Source organism: Patiria miniata, unplaced genomic scaffold, assembly GCF_015706575.1.
Source record: "Patiria miniata isolate m_02_andy unplaced genomic scaffold, ASM1570657v1 HiC_scaffold_7, whole genome shotgun sequence".
NCBI lineage: Eukaryota > Metazoa > Echinodermata > Asteroidea > Valvatida > Asterinidae > Patiria > Patiria miniata.
In genome coordinates, this window is record NW_024037074.1 from 38,398,642 (window position 1) to 38,415,168 (window position 16,527).

At 39.6% G+C, this 16,527-nt stretch overlaps 1 protein-coding gene across 2 annotated transcripts in view; it reads left to right on the forward strand.

The window, feature by feature from the left end:
* Positions 1 to 16,200, forward strand: part of LOC119744248 (mitogen-activated protein kinase kinase kinase 10-like) — a 39,588-nt gene extending 23,388 nt beyond the window's left edge. For both annotated transcript variants that reach the window (XM_038220097.1, XM_038220099.1), the window contains exons 7-11: positions 2,139 to 2,261; positions 4,063 to 4,239; positions 4,805 to 5,521; positions 6,405 to 6,521; positions 7,989 to 16,200. In XM_038220097.1, the coding sequence (XP_038076025.1) occupies positions 2,139 to 2,261; positions 4,063 to 4,239; positions 4,805 to 5,521; positions 6,405 to 6,521; positions 7,989 to 8,479 (1,625 nt within the window). In that variant the 3' untranslated portion in view covers positions 8,480 to 16,200. The remainder of the gene's footprint in view (positions 1 to 2,138; positions 2,262 to 4,062; positions 4,240 to 4,804; positions 5,522 to 6,404; positions 6,522 to 7,988) is intronic.
* The last annotated feature ends 327 nt before the right edge of the window (positions 16,201 to 16,527 follow it).

A 16,527-nucleotide genomic window follows, 5' to 3' on the forward strand; every position in this document is an offset into this window, starting at 1 on the left:
CCCCTCCCAAGCAAACAGTTGTCTGGCGATTAGATCTGCATCCCGCTTGCTTGCTCGTTGGTGAAAACATCTCAGTCACTCAAGTCCATGGTACAGCCATCACGCTTGCTTTGCCAGCCAGATGGATGTTTTTAGCCGGGAGCAAGAGTTGCTCTTTATTTATAGAATTATTGAGTTGTCGTTAGACCCGATGATGTAATTACATGCAGGTCCGACTTGACCCCTCTCCAGTTTGGAAACTGTACATGTAATTTTAAAGCATTGACAGAGGTTTGAATTAATTTTGTACTCGGGGCCTAACAAAAACAGTATGTGTACATTGTATTTTGCCATTTTGAGTCACAATTTAGTTTTACATAAAGTGGTATGTTTCTGTGATTTAGTAATTATAATTTTTCCGACACAAAACAGAAAATCATTTTGAGACACGCAGTGTATTTGAGTTATTGACTAAATCGTCCTTACATGTACATGTACATCCATTAACAAACGTGCATTGTATTAACAGACTTGTATGATGTACATGATGTATGCACATTGTAGATCTTCAGATGTCAGGACTATGAGACCACATTAACCCTTAACCTTCCCAAATCCTCTTAGCAAAATGGAAGATTTTGGAGGATTGAGGCTATATGGCAAAAATGTGTAGCTGATTTTGGAGGATGCACTGTGTCAAGGTCTTGGCCTGGACTTTGTGTTGTTTATGCTCAGCCGTGCATAAATTTGGGCATAGATTATATTTGAAATCCTCCGCACTGCTCCAGGATGTCACTGGCTCTGCCTCAACATATTGACAGTGATTGTTGGAGGATTTTGCAGGATTGAGGCAGTAGTGACCCCTCCAAGGACAATATTCAAGAACTAACAGATGATTTTGCAGGATATGAATTTTTTACATGGAGGCAGTTGAAGGATTTTGCAGGATTAAGGATTCATCCTACCAAAAAGGCCAAGGGAGTTTGGCTTTAAACAACACATAATAACATCTAGATAATTTGAGTTATAAATAATGTTGGGTTGCAAAACAATGTGAAATTGGCCATGGGTGCACACATTGAAAATGGTTTCAAAATTTGTGTGTTTTTATACCTCTGACCTCTGCTATGCATGCAATAGACCAATCCATTAAGCCCCACCCAGTGGTATGTATTCTGACCAATCACAATTAAGGTCCGACATGAGTGCACGCAAGCATGACGTACGCAGTTGGAACATGTAGTGTGGCATTGGAAGGTATGCAGTGTTGCCCACTACATAGTGGGCGGAGCCTATTTGGATTGTGCCTCAAATTACTCTTAGGAAGACTTGTAGTATGCAAGGTATTGCACATCAAGTGAGTTTTTAATGTAATATTGGCCCACTTTAAGTTATGGAATGATAATTCCAAGGAGTCAAGTCCACAACCCAAGTTATAGTTCACTGTGACATGAGTACTGTTCTGAATCACTGAAATGACGACTGAGTTTGGCATGAGTTGGGGCGGATTGCAATACCGCGGTCTTAGTTGGCTGGCTTAATCAGTCCGGTTTTAGCTGGCTATTGCTTTTAGACGGTCTTGGTTAAGACACCAAACGTAGCCCATTGCGATATGCCAGTCTTTACTAAGCCTGCTTAGAGTAATGATTCCCAAACAAACATTCCATGGTTACGGGCTGTTAAGATGTGGCGCTCATCATGCGCCGTAATACCGCAGAGGCTGCACGATTTTTCGGTTTGTCTGATTCAAATCATGCAAAATGAAATCTGTCAATTTCAAGATCTTATGTCAAGAAATTTGTTTTTGCAACTCAACTCAGTGTCATTATGTTTCTCTGGAAGATTCCTTTTATTCTGGAAAATCCTTTGCCCAAGCAGTATTCTTCTATTTAAATTATCACTCATCAAGTGCAAAATTAACACTCATCAAGTGCAAAAATACATTCTAGGAAAGAATATTTCAATACACCGATGAATCCCAACTATAGACCATTTTAAGCCACCCCAACCCAGGCTAACTAGCTTTAAGACTGTCTAAGGCGCATAGACAGCTTTAAGACCAGTTATTGCAATCTGCCCCTGGAGTCGTGAGATGCATTTTGTCTATATTTTTTGGTGCAGCTCGGGAATTAAGAATTTCATTTTTGTGTGATGATTAGATTTCCAGCACAAATTGACAGTGAGGACAGACCCATCGTATGACAGGCGGGACCCTCGGTCGCCACTGAGTCCAGAAGATAGCCCACCTAAAAGCCCACTGCCCAGGTTGAGAGTCATTGCACGTAAGTCAAGTTTGGTAGTATAAATTCCACCACCTGTTCGATAAGTGTTCTGTTGAAAAGTAGCAATTTTGTCACTTGTTTCCTGAAAGAACTACAGATCTGCGTCTAATATGTTAAATTGAGCCTCTTTGAGTGTTCCCTTGATGTTGCTGAAGCCTAGGGTGTTAAAGAGGTTGTGGAATGCTCGAAGACATTTCCGTCATTTTTCGGGTATATGTAGCCTAAGGTGTGATGAAATAAAAACGACTATTGTTTCTGTCATAAAATGAGTACAAAAGGTACTTTTGAGAGCTGTTTTACAAGTCCTGTCATGCCTGTTTCGACCCGAACGTGCAATTTGTGTAAAAGTCGTTGTTGCGGGCAGCAAACAAAACACAGTAAATCGTGACGTAATAAACAGGACTCCCGATGCAGAGTAGCATAAACGAGTCCTGTTTATTACGTCACGATTTACTGTGTTTTGTTTGCTGCCCGCAACGACGACTTTTACACAAATTGCACATTCGGGTCGAAACAGGACCTGAAAAATAGCTCTCAAAAGTACCCTTTGTACTCATTTTATGACAGAAACAATAGTCGTTTTTATTTCATCACACCTTAGGTTACATATACCCAAAAAATGACGGAAATGTCTTTGAGCATTCCACAACCTCTTTAAGCAACCAACACAGAGGAACCAGTAATTTCTTCCCCTATTAAACAAACCATGTTGTATTTGTTTTATTAATCACATAAGTTTGATTATCAACAGCAGAAAAAAAATTATGTTGGAAATCCTACTAAGAGGTACTAAATATAATTGTTTGTCTGATGTGAAGATTGTAGTATGGTGCCGCCAGCAAGCTCACTTGCAATCACATCTGTTGTCAAACTTCTAGGGAGACTACTTCTCCGGTCCCAGGAACTGGTTGGGAAAGAGCACACGCGTGTTGCGCATGCAGGATAGCTACATGTACAATTACCTCTATTTCCCCAATGCACTGGTACATCAACCCATGAAAGAAGTGCATAAGGTGTAATAAAGTGAGATACAAAAGCACTTTTTGTGGAGCAATGTGGTCCAATGGTTATGGTGTTCGACTCACGTGCCGTGGTACGTGGGTTCGAACCCTGACGGGGATCATGGTGCCTGTGTTCTTGGGCAAGACACTTTACTACAATTGCCTCTCTCCACCAAGACGTATATAAATGGGTACCTGTAAAGGTAGTGACCAGAATTCACTGATCTCGAGCTGCTGCAAAAACCAGTCTCATGGCCTGATGAACAGGGGTAATAATTGTGAAGCACTTTGAGACCTTTGCTATAAAGTGCTATATAAGCACCACATTATTATTTAACAATTGTTGACTGCTGTGATGCTGGATACATGTATGACGTTTTTAGCACCCGAGAGGCGCATACTATGCGCCCCAAGGGGGTTAAAACAGCATATCCCACATCACAGCAGTCAAAAATTGTTTTGTTATATCGTGCCAATAACTCAAAAGGGTAAATGGTTGTAACTTACTGTGTGAGAAATAAATTAAATCACTGTGATGTAACATTTGATAAATCAAGGTTTTGATGTCCTGCTGGACATGAGACTGAGCGTTTGACATTGCAGTTCTCATTGGCGAAGCTAGTGCGCCAGTAGGTTCCACACGCGCGCGCAATGCGATATCACCCTCAGTGTGTGACATGCACTTATATTGTCCAGACACGTGGCCATCCTAGACCAATGAAATTACAGTATCCAAGCACACGATATAACAATATTATTTGTTGACCTCACGCAATATCCTGCTATTTTTCCCACTCCAGTGCCCAAGGGGATCAAGGGTAAGACTTGGGGCCCCAGCTCAGTTCAGCAGAAGCTGAAGGATCGGCCGTTTAAGGCCTACTCCATGTCAGAAGCCACGGGCAAGAAATTTACCAACACGAGTGCACCGGGCAACCCACACTGGTACAACACCATGGGTAGTACTCCCCACGATAATGGTAGGTTGAAAATAAGGAACTTCATTCATTTTGTTGCTTCTTGTTTAATTAACATGGACGCCAAGAAAGATTTTATTTCACCGGCAGTGGCAGTGTGATGGTGTTATTCTCTGTCATCACTCTGCTTAACTGCCAACTTTGCATGTAAACAAATTGTGGTGCTAAGGCTTGTATACGTAAATCTGTGTGATAATTAGATTGCAAGTGTAGTTTTGAACTTGTGGAGACTGCCCTTAAACTTTGTGACCTTTTGCTGATGTCAACTTGTCCATGATACTTGCAGACCATTGGAAACATTTGATTGACATTTCCTGCAATTTTACTCACTAAAAACCTCTACTGTACAAGAATGTTCTGTAAGCCGTGCATCGAACAAAAAGCAAAACACATTTAATTGTCTTATCATTAGCCAGAAGGTACCTTTCAAGATTTGTTCATGCTTTGATTAAATGTGTCTTTCATTTTAATAAAAGTTTTATTAATTTCTTTTATTTAGCACCCATAACCTGTTTAGAGGCGATCTTTGATACAAATAATGGAAGCCATATTGTATTTGTCTTTGTAGAAGCAGAGTGGCCAACAGATATTGGCCTTCCCAAAGCCCACTGGCCTAGTGTCGGCCCTAGCACAGATGATGGTGAATCCACAGATGACTCTCGGACGTCGCCCCGCAACTCCCTCAAACGAGAGAGGAAACGCACCACAGCCAGCCTGTACACCATGACGGCCATGCTGGCGTCGGTAGCCATGGGATTCGACATCCGCACGCTGAACCAGTCCAGACAGGACGAGCTGGATTTCCACCATCGTAAGAACTCCTCAGCCTCGGAGAGCTACAGCCGCCAGGGCAGTCTGTCATTCCAGCATGACCCGGACGATTCCCCGACCATGTCCAGGGCATCCACGGTGCGACTCATCAGTGTGACGTCCACCAACGACGATAACAAGCACTACCTCAGACAAGGGTCCTGGCAAGGGTTTGTAGACTCCTCTACCAATGTGACCATCAAGCAGAATCCAGCTTTCAATGGGGAGAGTAAGGCCGTGGCGCCCTCGGAGCCTGTCCAAACGGCCGTCAAGACGCACAGGCGCACGGCGTCAGCGGACAACAACCTGAGTTACTTGTCGCACAAAAGGACTCCCTCGGATAGTTCGTCACCATCTTATTCGTCTTTCACGTCTACTGTCAAGTGGGACGGGACCGATCCATGGAGTAGCCCTGAGTCGGATGTGTCCAGATTACCTAACCCACCTCAAGCTCCACCTAGGAGAATTAGCCTGGGTAAATCACACAAAAAACTAAATCAATTCTTTTTGTTCTATTATTGAAAATAAAAGGAATTTTTTAAGTCCACTTGCAGCATTTCTACTGGGAAACAATAAAATTCTTTGTTTCACATACCAGTACCATGTTTGCATATCATTAGTCATACCATGTTTGTCTCAAGACAGTTAAATGAAATCATATATTACCGAAATAGTTTTTCCCTGTCATATGGGGAAAAAACTCTTTGGTATAAAGGTAATTCTGAACAGGCATTGACACTTAAATGGACGTTCATTATTTCTAAATGTTTAGTGTGTAGAAGTGTTCCTTACAGTAGTGTTACGCGAGTTCATATTTTTTTATAAAAGCGTACGTAATTGTGACTTTTTGACAGGCAATCGCATTGCCAGTAGACCTGATTATTCTTTGGTATTTTAAATTAATAATAAATGCATAATTTAACCTATTTGGTTCGTTAGTGTGACGTCATATCAACTTAACCATGCATACTTCACACAGTGTAGCATAGAACGAATGGAACCGGAAGTTAACGCAACTTGAGTGTTAAACCAATGGGGGCTTGTAATCAGTGGTGCGTGCACGTGTATGGCGAAGTCACTAACGAACTGGACAAAGGTGATACAAAACAGTTGCCCTCCGACTCTGCCTTAGCACACAGGGCCTAATGTTTATTCACTAAAGTAGAACACATTTCAACTACGGTGAATTCCGCCGCAATATTTCATGACAGCATTTGTTTCGCGTTTCAATTCACATTCATATTTGTGTGAAGCCTAGCCAGCGTTTCTGCTATGCCATATTGTGTTATGCTGATACACTAAGTGGGTCTCTTACTAACATACCTGTACAATGGGAATGTTTTTTTTTCCTTTTCTAGTGCTACCTTCAGAGACACACGCCGAGCGGCCACGCACTCTGGATATCTCCCCAAGGCCAAGGCCATACCCCAGGGCCCATCTGACCCCGCAGCCTGGCAGCCAGGATTCACCACTTGGTAAGTGGCCAGTTCTATGCAGCTGCTAAGTCAAAAAAAATACTTTGGGCAATTTTGTGTCTATTTTATTTATTTTATTGATAATTTTTTTTTTTCAATGAGAGTCACCCATTGCAAGGCCCTATTTAAGAGCGACGCGATGTGAGGCTACACAAAGACGGGATAGAAAATGGAAGCTAAAAAAGAAAAACTACTTCAAGCAGAAAGATGAGACTGGTGATACTTCCCCTGAATGTAAAACGAATTTGTATTGAATCATTTGCTGCAAATTTTGCTAGAGTTGAACTGTGTTCAACGTTTACAAATTTGCAATTTGCAAAACTTGACATGATACCACAGATTGGCATTCGCATTCACTTTCGCTCTTGAGTATGTGAGAAAACTTGATGTGACATTACACTGAAATACTATAATCTAGTCAACTGGACTTTAATACTATGTAAACTTGTGACGGTTTCACGTCCTATCCTGGACACTTCTTCAGGCCGACTGATCTTCTGGCGGCAATTGGTTGATGACCTGTGACGGGGTCTGAGAACTGAATGTGACATTACAAAGTCGCTTTTGTGATGGTTGACGCACTGAGTATGATGAACGTCCATTAAGAATGAATCAGCTGAGAAAGAGTCCCATGCATTATACATTAGATGAGGTTTTGGCTGATTACTTGTCTTTGATATTAAAAAAAACACTTCTGTAGCAGAAAATTACGGTTAGCCTCATGGGTTAGCGAGGAACTTTGGCTTACCCATATATGCATACATCCAGTCACTAAGGATTGTGTGCTTATAGGGTTAGCGCAGAAATTATTTTGCTAGTAATGTTAGTAATAAATGGTGATTGTAAAGGAAGGGATTATGTGGTGAGCTGAGCTATAAAATGGGCCCAGATTTCATACAAAGCCAACATAGGACAATGGCATTTCTCCCAGTGATCAGGTATTGGAGGCCAGCAGAAACACCATGTGACCTGATAAACATGTTAACTGATAGATCCAATTTCATACTACTGGCAATTCCCTGAACAATCTTGGCCCAATCTGGGCCCAATTTCATAGCGCTGCTTAACGGTAAGTAGGAAAGTCATGCTTACTATAGCAGAAAGTTGTGCTAATCTTAAGCACTATTTCATGGCATGGATGTGCTAAAGGTTGTGTGCATGCGCATGGAGATTTCCATTGTTACGTCACTTATTTAAGTAACTTTTTCCTCTGGGTTTGAGCGTGCTTTTGCTGTGCTTACTGCTTACAGTCTCCATGAAATAGATGGAGGTGCTGTTAGCAGCAAATTGTGTGCTTAGTTAGCAGCAAATTGTGTGCTTAGCAATGCCATGCAATTGAGCCCTGCTTATTACTGAAGGAAGTTCCATGATTGGCTAGTTATTTTCAAAGTGTAACTGAGTGAAAGGCATTTACAAAGCGTCAAGATGAAAAGCATTTGCTAATCAATGTAACCTTTGGTTCCATAGGCCCAAGTCCGGCAGCAGCAAGCGTTACTCCGAAGCACAGTACCCACTCATCTGATGTATCGTTGAGTTCCGTTACCCCTAGTCCCGCCCACCACTACCAAGCAGCAGGAGGTGCCGAGATGCAACGGAGCACTGCCACGCCCAGTCCAGCCCACTACTACCACCAGGGTGCATCCGAGCTCTCCAGGAGCCCAGCTCACCACTACTTACCTCCGCACACACCCCAGCATCACCAGTCACCTCACCACCCGCACGTCGGAAGTCAAACCCCGTCCCACGCTGCGCAGCATTACACCACCCCGCAGCATCAGCCGCACCACACACCCTCGCACACTCCGCACCACCACAGGGTATTGGAGCACCACCCATCCCTACTGGATGAGGACATGGCGGGTCAGAAGGCAGACGGCACGATGCCGTTAGTCAGAGAAGGGCATGAGACTAAACCAAGGAAGGCCTCGGTCCGTGAGCTGGAGGAGGAATTCTTATGATGATTGTGGCAAGGTCCAGGTACTTTCACGGTGGTTTATTGGATTCTTTTACGGGTGTAGCCTCCTAGATCTTTAGTACTTCCTGTCTGTGTGTTGAGATTCTCTGTTCTGTGAGAATCAGGTGAATGCGTTCATTCACAGGTTCTTAAATATAATTCTTATTGATCTTTAACTCTCAGCTGACATGTTATCGGCAGCAGTTCTCCAATTCCAGTCTTGCACATGTATCAAGAAAGAGTTTTGCTTTAAAAAAAAAACACTCCTGGAATTCATTCAAATGTATTCTTGATATTCAGTGTAAAGAGGTAATTGTTTCACTTATGTGGTAAAGATATTTCTTAATTTACAGAATTTGTATTCATCATTATCTATTGGTGTATTGGTTTAATAACTATTGATGGGGAAAATGATAACAATGATCTGCAGATACTCTCTTAACTGCCGGTTTGACAACATTCTGCTTGGGTTTTCTCTAATTGTAAATCAGCATTCCACAGCCTCCTTCCCTTGAAAAACATTTTGTTGCTTCAAATTCTGCTAGTCAGTGATTCATTTATACAATTTTCAAAGGGCCATTCCAACTATTGTCTTATCATTGACTCGTACTGTATCCAAAATCTCAACCAGCTGAACTGTCTGTTTAGTGTTCCCCATATGTAACGGTACGTGTAACAGACAGTACTTTAGGCTGGATTAGGGTAATTGAATTTTCGTTAAATGATTTTGGAATTTGACATTTCTAACAGCTTTTTCGATCATTGTGGTTGGAAGTGTTCTCTATTTTATTTTAAATCACTTTTTGTTGGCACTTAGCACAGGATATAGTAGGAATTACTTCTGTCATTCCTGATATTGGAATCAGTTATTGGTTGAAGGCTTTTCTTCTTCTTTTTTGCACGCTAAATTTCATCAACATTCCTGATTGCTTCTTCAGGTAATGGATGCACACTGCACAGCATACATACACAAAAGTAACTTCAGATTGTGAGGTTGTATGTATTTTTGTTTGTTTGTCTGTACCCTTACATACGTGCATGTGTATCACAATGTGAAACTAGCACCATACTGTCTTCGTTAAACAGTCAAACACAGCAAAGAAAAAAAACCATGGGTACATTTGTTGGTAAAGACTGCAAGACACAACTTAATAGTCTGTTTCAAATGTCATAACACCAGCTTATGTGTATGCATTAAGATATACATGTACATGTATGGTATTTGAAACCAAGCAGCATACAAGTATTTTCATCAACTAGTTTATTTTTTTAGGTATTAATGTGACCGGAATTCTTTAACTCTGTACCACCGTAAGTTATGCCTGTCATACGATACAAACATGCTCATTATTTGTGGGCATGCGGTTTATGTGGCGGCCATAAACTTTTGCACATAGTGTGGAGGAGTTGATTAACCCCTAGGGCCTTTTTGGTAGGAACTATCCTCAATCCTCCAAAATCCATCAAAAGTTTGCACTTTCAAATGAAGGATACCCAGCGCCTCAATCCTTCAAAATCGTCAGACAGTCTTGCCTCAAAAAATTTATTCATCCTCAATCCTCCAAAATCTTCCTCTTCTTCAAAAACCATTCATCACCAATCCTCCAAACTCCCCATGTGCTAAAACACCATTCATCCTCAATCCTCCAAAATCGTCATGTTTCTCAAACGCCATTCATCCTCAACCCTCCAAAACCCTCCAAAACCACCATGAGGATTTTGGAGGATTGAGGAGGGTTAAGGTTAAGAATTGTATGATGAACAATGTGCAACCTAACCAACGGTCAAGCAAGGACAAGAAATCCTGTTGTTTTGAAAGAGACACTGCTATTCCATATTGCTAACTCTCATGTCTCACTTTTAGTGTAAAAATGCATACTTTGTCACCTTTGTAGTGATACAATTATTATTACTATTTCTTTTTATTAATCAAGCGTTCCCTTGGTTTCAGTCTTCATAACATTCCTGTTGTCTTATTCATGTACTCTAGCCACAAAGCGTGCAATCCACTGTAGGTTTGGGTTTTCTGCCAGACACATTTAGCAGTAATGGCACTAGAACAAGGGACATGCACCTTCATTGCAATTGCAGATCAGTAACATGTCCATGGACCTTCAACGATTCCCATTACTCAGTTAACCCTGGGACTGCTAATCTCTGATGAACCTCAGCGCACCTGTTTGTGTGGATAATTGACTGTCATTAGTATCTTGGCAGCAAATCACCCATGTTTGATGTAAAGTCAAGTATGCGTATGCCAAAATAACTGCATTTAGCGTGCACAAAAACAAATTGTTATATCGTATGCTTGAATACTGTAATGTCATTGGTCTAGAATGGCCACGTGTTGAGTCTATAAAAATGCATATCGCACTGCGATCATTGTGCGCATGGGGGCGTGTTCATCTATTCAAACCGTGGACGAAAACCTCCAGAGAACAAAAGAGAACAATATCGTCCACCATTCCCAGCAAACGTCTGCGATTGGGGTCGTGTACAAAACATATGGGAGTCTTCCTAAAAAGTTACAAACAAAAGAGGGATACTTTTGATACTGTCTATGTATGTCACTTATAAAACTGATCTTTGGAGTTACTAGAGGAAAAAAACTTACATGTACTTTGTTCATACATGTAATTGAAAGAATTAACTACTGATATTTATCATGCGCATTTTTTTTTGGGGGGGGGATGTGTTTTTGTAATACCTACATATTGATGGATTTGACAGTTCCCAGAACTCACATTACAAGCATGTTTCATGAACATTCATTGACACCTTTTTGCATTAATTTTTCAAGCAAGTATTTATTTTTTACATGTTTGGTCCAATTAGCGTTCCTTGGCAATTTGAACGCAACTTCACCACAAATTCAAAACCAGACTGTGTTCAACTTTTTTGTTTTTTGTACATGTTAAAATTCTGTCACAGGTTAAGTATTATTGTTTTATTTCATGCTGGCCATGATGATGTCTGTAAATTTTAATAGCAAAGTACTAATTATGTTGATTGTTTTATAGTAAAAAAAGTGTATAATTATCTGTATGTATGTAACTGTTCAAGCACCCTGTAGTGGATGACGTGAACAGGTGTACAAAATATGTTGATGATTTGTTTATAATTGTTTTCCTACCCATAATAAGGTGATCAGATATTGACGAGTGTCCCTGTATCCAGCTGTCTGGAGCTGTATCAAGTTACATAAACAGTCACAGCCAGTCAATCCTGCTTTGTGTAGGCTGGGAGCTCTTAACTGTTGAAAACAGTCACTTGATTGATTTTGACTGAAAGGACAACTTGGCACAGAACGTATGTTTGCATAGGAGGGTTAACCCTATTAACCCCAAGGGTGTGTGAAAAATTATATCAAAATTTGAAGATTCATGTATGTAAACCCACCCTGTTCGGAATAAAAACACCCTTCAGCTCAAATGATAAGTTGTCACCAAATTGTCTTGGTACAACACATAAATTCAGAAATATCACCATACATTGATCATTGTGGAGATTGGTAGAAATAGAATGGTGAAGTCCCATTATTGCCTGGCTTCTAATTCATGGGTTTGGTCCTTAGGCTAACAGAAAGTGTGAGTAAAAGTCTAAATGTCTGCCATTTGGGACCCATATGAGTCTAGTGCATTTATTGGTCATTAGCTAACCCTAACCCTGCTGAATCCAACAGGATCCAACTATGTCACATACCCAATGGAGCCTGTTGGATTAAGCAGTAAACCCCTTGTGTACATTCCTCATGCAAAATGTTGGATTTAGTAGGCAACTGAACCGCATTATAACGCATTGTTGGACTCCGTTGGATTCAGCAGACAACTGAAAATGAGGCACAGATGGTTGAATAGGAAAGTCTGATTGGAGTCTGTTGGATTTAGCAGGGTAGTCCTGAGGAAGTACTAGGGGGTTAGGGCTAAAAGAAAACAAAACTGTATCGCAGTTTGGCCTATCGATAAAACTTGAAATGGGTAATGTATGAAGTAAATTAAAGTATGCGGTTTGTGATCATGGCTAAGATATGTAATTGAATTAATTAATTGTACATTTGGAAGGGTGGCACGGCCATTTTGTTAAGATGATCTTTGTAATATGTTGGAAAAGGAATTGACTTCAATCATTGTAAATGAAGAAGGCAGACTGGAAACAGATGTGGTATTTTATCAATGAAAAGGTACTAATCAAGAAATTAAACAATTGATATGTATATATGACTTGAAGCTTTGCACGGCGGATGAGATAAAGTAGAAAGATTGCGGGTAACACCATGTGGAAAGTAATCTCTTCTTGGAAGGCTCTTTTCAGAACCGGTTCTTTTCAGAACCACACTTCCTCCAAGAAGAGATTACTTTCCACATAGCGTTACCCGCAATCTTTCCACTTTAATTGAACTGTAACTAAAATCAGGTAGTACTAATCGGCGGAAATCGTACATGTATGCTGAACAATTACTCGGAATGGTCAGTGTAGACCTAAGCGCAATTTGTCCATGAAATGGATTTCAGTCACTAGAATGCTGTTTATTATCTGCAGTTGAAGAGTCCCAGTCAAAAAAATATACTAGAATTCTGAAATGCTGCAGGTACAAGCACACAGGAAAAAGTTAGTGGGTAGGTGTGCTTACCTAAGGTTTGCATAAATCTCCATTATTTTTACACCATTTTGATGAAACTTAAGTCAACACAACATGTGGTATTAAGACCCCTTCCAAAACAGTAACCCGGTAACTAGCACCAAGAAGAAGATAGATATTGTTGTATTCGGAATCACCATTACTTGAATTTGCCATTGATAACTTTTATCATTATTGGATATGTGGTAAGTCAACCTGCAGCGTTTCAACTTAGAAAGGTTAAAAAATTCTCCATTTCGCATACCATGTTCATATCATATCACTTGTCATATCATGTTTGTCTCAAAGACAGCTGATGAAATCATGAATCGCCACAATTGCTTTCATTTTCCCCCAAGTCATATGCATGGCCAACCTGTCTGTCAACTTTGTAAAAAAATAACTGATTTTTCCCCAGTACGAAGTATGAGTTGTTTAGAAAGGCTACAAGTAGCCTGATGAAATAATTTAATTGTGTTTCGTAAAATGTATTCCTTATTTAACCAGGGGCCAAATATTATTCCTGATTAATTTTTAAGCAACTCGTTCAGTATTTCTGGCAATGATTTTTTTTTTTTGTAAATTGGATTTCTTTTTCCTTTATTGCATCAGAATTTAATTTTACCATCCCAGAGGTTGACTTGTAATTTTTTTTTTTAAGTTAATGGCCTTTTCCCTTCTAGTTCTAGATTAATATGAAAGAGTACTTTCTATTCTTCAAGGTAATTTGTGTCATGTGCAAGCAGATATTATTCGTAGCTGTTAAGGTCATTTCTTGTTTGTTTGGCAGTTGAAGAAAATTGTTTCAATCATACTCCACCAATTGTAACGCTTATAACAATGATATAAATGTAATCCCTTTCTTTTCCAAGGCGTGTCTCTTGTATGTTAAAAAAGGAAGAGATTACATTATATCGTTGTTAAAGCGTTCGTTATGAATTTATATCTCGGCCTTCAAATCTACTACTTTAACACTTTCCCCAAAACGTTTGGTGATTTTGTTCATCCCACCTGCACATAAATCCTCCCTTGCTGTATTTGAAATGTCAGCTCAGAAAGTAGTACATGTATGACAAGTTGTTATTTTTTAATTGTTTAGTTGAAATTACGTCAGAACTCAGACTTTTAATCAGTATTCATTATTTCTAACTGTAAGTTACGTTTGAGAAGAGGTGTGTTTGTGGAGAAATGGGCATTATGTGGGATAATTTACATAACTAGGTAATTTTTTTTTGTATTCACACTTTTGGCAGTCGATTTTTCTGCTCATTCGCACCAATAATTATTATAATTTGTGTCTTACATTCCGTATGTTTGATTTGAAAGATTTGCAGCTCCCTGTGCTGTATGTGTTTTTGATTGATCTAATCAAAAGTGTATACACAATACGGCAGCTTTGTGCCTCTCGGTACAGCTAAATGCAGTGAAGTAGTTACATCCTAGCTACAGCAGTGGCCCTAACTAAAGTTGGGATACTCCCAACTTTACCTAACTATAGTTGGGTTCATCCCAACTAAAATTGGGACGATGCTGTAGTTGGGGCGTAATCAAATAATATGGGTTCAGACCTTTGTGCTGATTGAAGTTGCGATGACAGCAGGCAATGGCATTTTACTGAAATGAAACTTGAAAGCAATGCTGGAAACAGAAGACAAAAATTGTTACCATCTTCACGATTTTCTGTAAGTGAAAACTATTGGTTTTGTATGACCGTTGCATGCTCACTACAATAGTTTCATATTTGGTCATTGTCTCTAAGATGCTGACTGTACATGTAAGTACAAATAGGATGTCACTGTTGCAATGTCTGCAGCTGGTTAAGAGTCGTACACAGATATCAAAATTGGTCTTTACATATTTATTCCCAACTCCTTGTTTTGTTTCTGAGGTAAACAGGATGCAAGAAAGCAAAACCTACATGTTAACGGTTGTTGGTGGCTGTGAAAAATCTGAACGAGTCACTGCCCTAGCAAGGTGATCTTATCTTTCAGCGATGACTTTTCAAATGAAAACCAGGGGTTTGTTTCTTAGAGATTCTCAGCACAATCAGTTTGCTTTGCAAAGTGATCCGCATCACTAGTGATATTACTTGTGCACCACTCTTTTCGAATTTCTAAAGCTGCTGGTCCCCCGGCCAAGCAATGTTGACAAGAAAACCACCGCTGATGGTCAGCAGTTTCTGGCCAGCTCATCAAGTGACTAAAAGCTCCCCTGGTTGAGATGGGTCTGAAAGTCTCAGTTTAGGGCATTATTGATGTTCAGTGTCTCGGGGAGTCAGTCAGTCAGTCAGTCCTTGGACAATAGGGTGGCCCACTTTATTCACGAGTCAGCCATATTAAATTGAACGCGAGGTAACATCTTCATTTTTGGGACTTGAAAGTGTAAACAAAAGCAATGAAATAAAAAGTTCATTACAAATTAATACCAGTCTGCTCCGGTGCATAATTTAAAATTGGTGATTTAATAAACATGCCCTAATGGTTTAAGCCACTTTTAACACAAACTTGAAAGTGAGGCTTCGAGCGCACTCCATTCATAAAATAGTCTGGCACCATCCCATTCAACAGTTTACATTTTATAAAATGGATTTAGGGAACGCGATCGGAAATGGCTACTTCGTGAGTAAGGTCCCATGCCGGTCAACAGAAAACCCACTTACAAACTTTTCATACGGTGTATAATTTTAAGCAGTGGTGCTTTTCCAACAGCATTTGATCATTGCTTCAAAGTAAAGAAGGTGTAACGTTGGTGTAGCGTATTGAACAAAATTGTTAGTTTGTACCGTTTCAAAATTTAATGTATTGTATTGTGGTGGTAGATGTGGTGTACACAAAATACTAAAAAAAACAAAAATTGTAAAAATACAAAAGGTCTCTCTGAGCTACTGTTGATAGAAAGACCCGTTTCTTTATATGGATTCTTTTTTATATATATTTGTGTATATTTTATGTTGAACCTTGTAAATATATTGAAGTTGAGCCTATTGACACATTTTATCAAGTATGATGTTTGTATAGAAATGGGGGATTGGTTGAAACTATAAGAAATTTAAAAAAAAATGTGTACTCATGTCTTTTTTAATAAAAAAAATATTGGTGTTAAAAGTGTTTGTTTTCCCGCTGTGAATTTCATGTTTTGTTTTTCTAATCATCACTTACAGTATGATTTTTTTTTTTATAATTGCAAGATATAATTGAATTCATTTGTTTACTGTTCCGTTTGTCCTTGGAGAGAAAACAATTCAAAAGACTTCAAAAACAGGGATTTTTCTCAAAAACTTTATTTCTTCTTAGTTTAATTTATTCAACATTTGTCTTGAAAACAAGATGCAAATATTGGAATTTATCCACCATAAACTGTTTTTAAAATATTCAATCCATTTTCCCCAAAAATTGACATCTTGAATGACAATAGAGCTAAGGTCAAATTAGGTT